General features: G+C 35.3%; 2 protein-coding genes across 3 annotated transcripts in view; one reads left to right on the top strand and one right to left on the bottom strand.

The window, feature by feature from the left end:
- Positions 1 to 1,634, top strand: part of LOC107704283 (TOX high mobility group box family member 4-A-like) — a 7,255-nt gene extending 5,621 nt beyond the window's left edge. For both annotated transcript variants that reach the window (XM_016507166.1, XM_016507167.1), the window contains exons 9-10: positions 599 to 747; positions 845 to 1,634. In XM_016507166.1, the coding sequence (XP_016362652.1) occupies positions 599 to 747; positions 845 to 902 (207 nt within the window). In that variant the 3' untranslated portion in view covers positions 903 to 1,634. The remainder of the gene's footprint in view (positions 1 to 598; positions 748 to 844) is intronic.
- An 836-nt stretch (positions 1,635 to 2,470) lies between these two features.
- Positions 2,471 to 7,211, bottom strand: LOC107704280 (zinc finger protein 3 homolog). The gene is made up of 4 exons (XM_016507162.1): positions 6,807 to 7,211; positions 5,437 to 5,591; positions 4,335 to 4,416; positions 2,471 to 4,050 (listed from the first exon to the last, which is right to left on the bottom strand). The coding sequence occupies exons 1-4, from the start codon at positions 7,078 to 7,080 to the stop codon at positions 3,200 to 3,202; spliced, it is 1,362 nt and encodes a 453-aa protein (XP_016362648.1). The 5' UTR covers positions 7,081 to 7,211; the 3' UTR covers positions 2,471 to 3,199.
- Positions 7,212 to 9,627: the final 2,416 nt, after the last annotated feature.

Raw genomic sequence — 9,627 nt, 5'->3', positions numbered from 1 at the left:
GGCGTTTTCAGATTTATCCACTCTGGGACCCGGTTTCAAAAAATATCGGTTTCACTCTCCCAAAACGCCGGATCCATGTGGACGAAATGCCTATACGATACAAAATTTATGCGTATACAGCTAAACGCGTCTCCGTGTGGACAGGGCCTCAGTCACGGCGTCATCAAACTACGCCTTTGTCTCTTTGTTTATTTTGAATACGCGCCCTCTAGCGGTGAAAAATTACATATTGTGCCTTTAACGCTCAACAATACTATGGTACTTAATCAGGAAGTTACCCCTGTGTGACCCCTGTAACACCTCTGCAAGACTTTTTTCTTCTTTGGAATATAAGATATTTTGAAGAACAATGGTCACCAAACAGTTTTGGTTCCCACTTGTATGAACCAAAAATACAATGAAAGTCAATGGGAACCGAAGCCGTTTGAGTAAATGATGACAGATTTTTTATTTTTGGGTGACTATCCATTTACCATTAACAGAGCTATTGTAATTTAACTTATCAGTAACAGCCATACAGGAAACGATTTAAAGATCAAACACAAGTTATGCACACCACAAAGAGTTCTTCAGAGATGTTTTATCCCTTCTTTTTCAGATGGAGATGGAGGTAAGCATTGCTCCTGAGGCCTCCTCTTCAGCTCCTGCAAATCTCTGTGTCCGTGCTGGGTGTACAAACCCTGCTGTGGAGAGTCGAGACTGGGATAAGGAGTATTGCAGCAATGAATGTGTGGCCACACACTGCAGGTTTGTTTTTTGTGTGCATGTTTAATTTTTTTATTTGTAAGGTGAGTTTTGTACGGTCAGATTCCCATGCTAGTGTCACTGTTTACTTTCTTGACAGGGATATTTTCATGGCCTGGTGTTCAATCAAGAGCCAGAACTCAGCCACCGTCAAATAAATGAAAATCCTCCTGTTTCTGGGTCTTAACATGCCTGGATGTGTCTTTTATTAGAGAACACAACAGAATTTTACTGGATTTACGAGTGAAGGTTTAGTGTTTTGTTGTAAATAGCTAAGGCATGAAAAAAGTAGTGGAAAAATCAAAATATATTATAAATTGAAAATGTCTTTGTTACAAATGTTGGAGGTATTAATGAATGTACTGCAAAACCCAACTTGTTTGATTTCCACATTGAAACAGAAAAGGACCTATGTGATTATTGTACTTTATTTGGACCAGCGATTTATTTTTTATGTACGTTACTAGTGATTTGATTTAAAGCAATTTTCAAATGCAATAGTTGTGATTATGATGAAAAATGAGTATTAGTGAACCTCAACAAGTAATGCAATCATTCTGCAATTCTGTTTTGTTTAATGCAATTTTCTCATGTTGTACTGACAGTATCTTAGATCAGTGTTCAGAAGTGCTATCATGTCAAATCTTTTTGCCTTAGTTTTTTTTTTTTTAGATTGTTACAGAAATTATTCAAGTATTAATAAAAGGCCGCCAAAATGGACTACGTTTCTGAAGTCATTGCTAACAGACAACTTTGTTTGTAGTGGTTTTTCAGTGCACTATAAAAGTGTCTTTGTCTATTCATGACTGTTCAAAACATGTATTCTGATCAAATATAGCATAGGAGCCAATATAGTAGAATTAATATTTTGAATCTGTAAAAAAATAAAAGTGCTCCATTTTCAGTCAGAAGTCTCAAGTTTTTTTTTCAGTCACGAAGCATATTTTTTGTGTTAAACGATTCAGACCTTTTGTTCTCTTTGAACTAACAAGTTTATAGTTTAATAATTTTCAGTTAATGGTCACATGACCATTAAACAAAATGCAAGTAACAAAATATTTCCTTTTTTTTGTGTTTTATTGTGCTTATTTTAAATAAATGTTATTAACAATATAATTTAATTATTAGCTTTTCATCAATATTCTTCACAAACCCCAGTTTAGGAACCCTGATCTTGATAATCACTTCGAGTGCAAGGTTACTTTGAATGCTGTATGAAAAAGCATTTGTTCTTTTAAAGAGCCCAAGGTTATTTCTCCTTAAATGCAGTTGTATCACTTCTGGAAAGACTCTCAAAGTTTCATTTGGAATCATTCTCAAATTTGCTAGCTTAAACCTTTGTCATTAGAATTGTGGAACAGTTTTTCTTCAGTAAACTTTCTCAATTGACTGAGATCAATGTCCATACTGGTCTCGATGAAAAAAATAAATAAAATCAGCCCAGTAAACAAAGATACAAGGTTATTGTTTATTCAAAAAGAAACTGAAATGTTTGTCAGTGGCTATGAGGAACGGAAAACCATAAGTATAGTGAAACCATTTCTTTTGTAGGTTATAAACTCACAAGTCTTAAGTTATTACATGTTTTTTTTTTATATCAAACTAAAAACATGTGATTGACAAAGCACAGCTGGTTAAAAACAAAGAATAAAACAAAGATTCACGTTTATTAAAAAAAAATCTCTTGTCAATTTAAGATTTAAAGTGAAATGTTTGCTTGCTCCAAATAATGATCACACATTAAATGCAAGAAAGTACATGTAAAAGATATAATAATGGGAAAATGTGAGCAGTAGTGTTACTAACAAAAAATTTTTGTAGCTTTTCTTAAAATAAGCTTAAAGTGAACAAAGCGTGCTAAGAAATAGTGACGTTTTAAAAAAACAAGTACAAATCACTTCAAAAATGATTACAAGGCCCTGTGAATCCTGCAGCATCCAATCATCTCCAGTGTTCAACCACACATTAACCCACTTGAATGGGTCCAGACAAGCATGTTCAAAGATTTAGATTGTTAAAACAGTTATGACAGAAGATAAAGTCATTCTTTAAAAAACAAAAAGTTTAGAAGCATCCTAGAACTATGATTTTATTATTTACATCAAGCAAGAATCAGTCAAGCCTACTTGCGTTGGACTGCATGACTGCACCCTCTAATGCCCTGGGTGTGTTACACTTAGGGGCAAGAACCTAATGAAGAATAAAAGTTTGTATAGTATTAGTACAGATGCAGTCAGAGGCAAAGATTACAATAGAAGAAAACTGTCCAGAGACACTTCTGAGCAACATGACAAAAACATTTACAACATGCTATCACAGAGAAAAAGTGAACGCAAAACAAATCACCCTGACGTTCTTACTGCCATTGTGTGCTATATTTACCGGTTGGATACAGTGGTTCTGATGTGAGGTAGAAATATGGTGTTTGGTTTAGGTCACACACAACGTTTGTTGGTTACTGAAGAGTTCGAAAGCTAACCGGCGCCGTGTGAGAGAGCCTGTGTTTCTCAAGGTTCTTGTAGATCCTAAAACCCTTTGAGCACAGGTTGCAAGTGAAGGGCTTTTCACCTGTGTGAAAGCGCAGATGAGCCTTCAGATTGTTTTTGAGACGGAAGCCTTTCCTGCAGTGCGGGCAGACGTGTGGTCTCTCTCCAGTGTGGAAGCGTTCGTGTCTTCGCAGGCTTTTCCGCAGGGCAAATGTCTTTTTACACCTCCTGCACGAATACGGTTTTTCACCTGTATGAAATCGCTCGTGACGCTTCAGGATCTTCTTGCGTTTGAACTTCTTGCCACAGATCTTGCAGGCATAAGCATTTCCGTGTGTGAGGACACCCTGCAGGCGCCAAATGCCGTTCCCGCACTCTTTAAAGCAGCACAGCCGACGTCCTGTATGGACACGCTGATGGGTTCGCAGGTCTTTGGGTGTAGAAAAGCATTTTCTGTTGGAACCGTTTACCCTTTGCACACTGGACAGCATCAGGAGGTTAACAAGTTGCACAGAGCATGGCCGTAACAGTTTGCAATCGAACGGCGTTTGGCTCAGCTGTAAACACACCTTCGCATTCAAAGTACTATTACCTGATGCCTGGCTGAGTTCAGTGGCCTCCGCTGGGGTTTTGCTGGATTGAGGAGGTTCTATGAGAGGTGACTTTTCAACAGACGGCAAAGAACTGACTTCCATAAGGCCAAGGTCCCACTGGCTCATACTGTCTGTGGAAAGGTCTGCACTGGGAATGCTACCTAAAACAGAGTTGAACGGATGAGACTCTGGGTCTACTACAGAGTGTGAAGAGGATTCCTGAAGACCTAAAAAGTAAAAAAAAAAAGGTGGGTGATATATTTTATTCTCACAAAAATGTTACATTTTCTTTATTTTTGTGTCATTTTTTTTTTTTTTGTAAATAAGACGTTAAATTACTGGAGCATCAAAGGGTTTAGTTCTGGATATATTAGAAAGAAAAACTACAATTTATGCATTTAACTCACGTAGTTTAGTATTGTTGGTTAGCTTTGAACAGTAACAAACATTTTTCATTTTATATTTTAAAATATAAATGATTATGAATCAAGCATGTCTGGTTTCTTCATACCATTTTCCTGAATTGTCCCTGGCTTCTTCAAGTCATCTGTCCATTGGGCTTCATGCATTAAGCCGTCTTCTCTGCCAATCCCCTAAAACAGTAAATAATACACATGACTTGGTCAGTAGTGAAAAGCAGCAGAAATTGCTAAATTAACATATTACAAATGTTGTGATTTTTTTAGTGCAACATTTTTCTTTTTCATTTACATTTACATTTACATTAACCAATTTGTACTTTTAAGTCATGGTTCCTAAATGGGGCTTCGTGAGGGAACTGCAGGGGGTTCATGAGATGATGAAAAGCTTCTAATAAATGATATCCAATATAAAACAAAAATAAATGAATTTGGTTGCACAATAACTGCAATATAGCTTTAACAATTATCAAATTAAAGTCTGTGATTTAAATAACTGTATGGTCTTATGTGCTGCTTGTTTCAGAGCAAAGCGCAGGCAAATTGTAATCCAGTGTTTTCAAATTCAAATTAAATGCAGCGAGCTCAATCTCTGCATGTTCTGCAAGTTTAATGTACATTTGGGAATGCAATGTGCACTAGGTTTACTTTATTTTCACACTCCCAACATAATTCCTAACATTCTGCCAAAATAAAAGCATGAGGATTTGAAATCTTAAATAGCTTGAGGCTTTGAACATTTGAAAGTGAAGAATTTAAGACATAAATGTTAGTATTTCACAGTACACTTGTAACTTTCAATAGTAACATATTTCTGTGGTAATTTGTATAATTAGAATTACAATAATAATAATAATTATTATTATTATTACTAAATTTGATTCTAAAACACAATTATGAATGTAATGTGGACTGATGTTTGAGTCCACTTTAAAGTCCAGTTACAAAGTCAAAATAAAACACTACAAAAGATCAAAATGTTTTATCCATTTTCTTCCATGACATAAACGACACCAAAGAACTGAGAACATGCAAATGTGTTGTTAAATTACTGATATATATATATATAATCTTAAATTTCAAGTTTGAAATGGAAATTGTCTTTAAAATATGTAATGAATATTATTTCATCCAAGTAAAAATTTTCATTCAGTTGACAAATCTAAGAGAAAGTTCAAAATCAGCGCCACCTACAGTTTCTTTGAAGATGGTGCATGGAAGGTCAACCATGCATTGCAAATCCACAGCTTTTGGAGACTCCTTACAGAGAGTTTCAGAGGGAGAAAGCCCCTCCTCTCCTCTGGATTCCTGCAGACCAATCTTGTCTCTCTCAGTGGACACACACTGATCTGAATAGGGTGTGGGGGTGGGAAAGAACATATTACAATTCAGAAACATGAGAAAACTGGTCTGTGTAAATGAGTGCTGCTGGCTTTCTTAAAGCACATTATTTAGGGTTTTAAGAGCACATTGCCCTTTCAATCAAAACCATTCAAAATTTTGAATTTGAAAGGTGCAAATGTCTGAGAACCAACTCTGCTTTACATGAACAGGTGAATAAAAACAGACAAACACAGGTTTATAAACTTTGTCTTGCCAAAACATTTTGATTATAAAAAATGTCATAATATGATGATTAGTTATTTCTCATTTTAAGAAAGGTTGCACACACAAATTACTGTATTTTTTGCATGAAAATTAAGCAATGGTTTGCAAAATTGAAACTGCTGCAAAGACGGACTTTAACCTTGAAATACCAGTCAACAGACTGCTGCAACTACTTTTTAAAGTATGGCAAACCATATTAACAACTATTCCTTAAAATTAAACAGTACTTAGTTTTATGTTACTTGTTATTTTAAGCAATCCAATAATAGCCTAAATAATACATTTTCAGTTTCAATAACTAAGTAACTATTTAATTGTAGTAGTACTTATTCCAAAAGTGACTTTTATCTATTCATTTCAGTTTAGAGCATAACATGAATCAGCAAATCACATATAGACGTAATATAGATAGAGATTAATAATTTAATAGATAGATACAGATAGAAAAACTGCAAGAGAGATATGTTTGGCTTGAATGAACACACTAACAAATCAATATGTATTTACTCTCTCTACATTGTTATGTTGCACTAATATTTAGCATATCACTATGCAGAAATGTTACTGAAAATATCAAAACAGTAGGTCTAATATTCAGTCTAAAGTAATTAAGTACTAGTACTTTCTAACCTAGTAAAATGTAACTAAATACCACTGGAATAAAGACTAATAGCAAAAGAAGACGAAAGTACTAATATCTAACGAACAGTTACTAGGAAAAGAAAACTATACCAGCCACTATATACTAATTATTAACTAATGATAATAATAATAAAGAAATAAATACCAGTAACATAAAATAGATACTAGTTCATTTTAAGGAATATATAATGCTACGGCTTGCCACATACGATAGCCCGTACTTCCGGTCCACTCCTGTTGAATTCAACAAATGTGGAAGTAAAACCAAGCTACATGCACAGCAAGAGAAGTGGCTGTTTTTTACGCAAACATACCCTGATGGTGGGACAGCAGTGTCTCTCCTACTTGCACACCGACGCTACAAACCATCTTGTCAGAGAGATTAGTTAATGCACTTTCCATATGAGCCCTGATGTCAGGGACACACACCAGATTTTCTTTGATCTGAGCTTCTCTATCGACCGTGCAGCCATGGCAATCCAATGCGCGTCCTTCGAAAACTTTCGTTATCTCCACGACGGCCACCTTCAGTAATACCTCCATAACGGCCGCCACCTCGGCTTGAAACCTGCACACGGACTCGGACATTTTGCTCGCGGTCTGAACATGCACAATAATATTCACAATGCATAAACAAACGGATCGGTCGTGCAGTCGTTTGTGGTCATAGCCACATGGCTAAGATGGAAGTAATGGGCGTGTCTGCCGACACAATTACGTATGCACGTATTACTGGTGGCTCCAAATCCAGACGTCGCTCCTGATAGATATATGGGAATATTGATCGCAACATTTTGTCATAATGGTGTCATTTATTCTAGAATATCCATTGTTTAAAGTTTTGTTTCTTTACAGAAAGGTAGTCCAATTCTTCGTCTTGTTTGCAGTGCATGCTGACATATATTTTAGTTAAAAAAATTAACTTCGTTATGAAACTTATAGGCCTAATTATTTTTAACTGCATATCTTATGCTATTTTTCCATTGATGTTTAATAAAAAATGGCAAAATCAGGGATTTTAAGTATTGATAAAACAAAACTTTGGCCAAATATTTCCTTTCATATTGTGACACATTCAAGTCGAAAAAGAAAAAATGATTCTATTCTTCGGTTGTTAATAGGATTGTTAGATAGGCTATGTGCGTTGCACTCAGAAATGGAGGCAGATGAACGCAAGGCGGGGTTAACGAGAGGCGGGGTTTAAGGTGATGGTCCTCACTGCAGAACACAAGATCCGGGTGCGAGGTTGGATCCAGATCCAACTCCTCCCATCTTCCATATCCCTAAACCTACCCGTCTGCACCCCCTGATCCCTAAACCTACCCATCTCCACCCCCTGGATGGATCTTGTGTACTGCAGTGAAGGGCTACTGGGTTTAAGCGGATTAATTGATTGGAGAAGTCCTGCTCCTGCTCCTGCATGCGTTACCAGAAAGGGAGTATGTCTGGAACATCCAGTTATGACATTTTGATTAAACATCACAAGGTCAAAAAAAAAAAAAAGAAAAAAAGATCATAATAAGATCTATAACATGATCATTTAGAAAATAGGGCTAATTTTCATTTCATGCCAAGTTTATGCAGTAAAAACTGCTTCCCCATGGAAAAAGAATACAAAATAATACAGCTAATATCAAAATTACTTTAACCTCCTAAGGTTGACTTCCTTTACTGACCAATTGTTGAAAAAGTAATGAATGAATGAATGAATGAATGCACCCTACAGTGTTTGGCTAGTTACTCAAAGAATGCAATATATTACTCATTACTAGTTACTCATTTCAAAAGTAATATTGTTACTTTACTTATTACTTTCTGGCAACAGTAATTAGTTACACTACTAGTTACATTACTTTTTCTTCACACCTCACAGAAGTTGTAACTGTGTATGTTCTACATAAAATTCTAGTGATTGATAGTGACATTCAAGTAGAAGTGTTGTATTAATCTCATTAATTGTCGGCTTAAAGCTAATTGTAATTTCTCCGTTACCCATATACGATTATATTTCATTATGTATTTTATCAAATCACATAAGTTTGTAAGAAACTTTAATTTTCCAAAAAGATTTTTAATTATAGTAATATAATGTACCACATGCTGATCAGAGGGATGTGGGTGGGATGTAATGCCAGAGTAAAGTAAAGTCACAATTTACACAACAGTGCTCAGATAATCTTTTTTCCTGACAAAATCAATATAATGCAATATTTCTATCTGCTGAATGTAAGCTTTTCCATATTCCAAGCTTGCCTGCTGCACTGGGGACATCACATGCATGTTCGAGTCGACTCGTGAAAATTATGAAAATAAATCTAGGAATTATTTGATTGTTGGATTTTAAATCAGCATAAATTGAGGCATCAAAAGTAACTAAGTAACTAAGCTGTTTTATGGATGGTAACTGTAATATTATTACTGAAATCTTATTAGTAATTAGTTACACTACTAGTTACTGCAAAAGTAATATTATTACAGTAACTAAGTTACTAGGTACTGCCCAACATTGGTACCCTATTCGTGGAAAGTGCCACATTTGGAACAGGAAAGCAATGAAAGTCAGAATAATGAGGCAAAAATAAGAAAAAACACACAATATCACAGAGACACATTTGCGATATCTATGTGAGATGGTAGCATCTTTTGTATCAAAAGCATCATCTGCTGTATGAACATCTGTTTCCTTGGCATGACACTACATGGTAAAATAGAAGAGAAATACAGTGCCATATTCTGTATATGTAAATTCTGTATTTGAAATATTTAGAACACAATAACCTACAACCAGCAGATCAAAAGCCTCAGACATATTTGTAATGTCTCATAAAAAAAAAAAAACTGTGATTCACAACACTTTATTCCAATCTGTTTTTATTTTAAAACTTAAGAGTTAAACCAAGTTGTCTTTATTAAAAAAAAAAGTGTCTTTTTCAGTAGAAAACGTGATTTACTGCAATTTTTAGACACAGAAGGAAGGCTGGACAATCCCTTCTCTGTCTAACATCACATAAGGTCACATCCTGTCTTATCAAAGAAAGAAGGCATGACAAATGACCTTGAGGAAAAGCCTGCTTAGCACCTTTAGGTCCTACCACAGTGGGACAAACAATCCATCCACATATTAGTACAAATAAA

Source organism: Sinocyclocheilus anshuiensis, unplaced genomic scaffold (assembly GCF_001515605.1).
Source record: "Sinocyclocheilus anshuiensis isolate Anshui unplaced genomic scaffold, SAMN03320099.WGS_v1.1 scaffold1930, whole genome shotgun sequence".
Classification (NCBI taxonomy): domain Eukaryota; kingdom Metazoa; phylum Chordata; class Actinopteri; order Cypriniformes; family Cyprinidae; genus Sinocyclocheilus; species Sinocyclocheilus anshuiensis.
The sequence above is the reverse complement of the archived record's forward strand: the minus strand, read 5'-3'. Positions and strand labels throughout refer to the sequence as shown.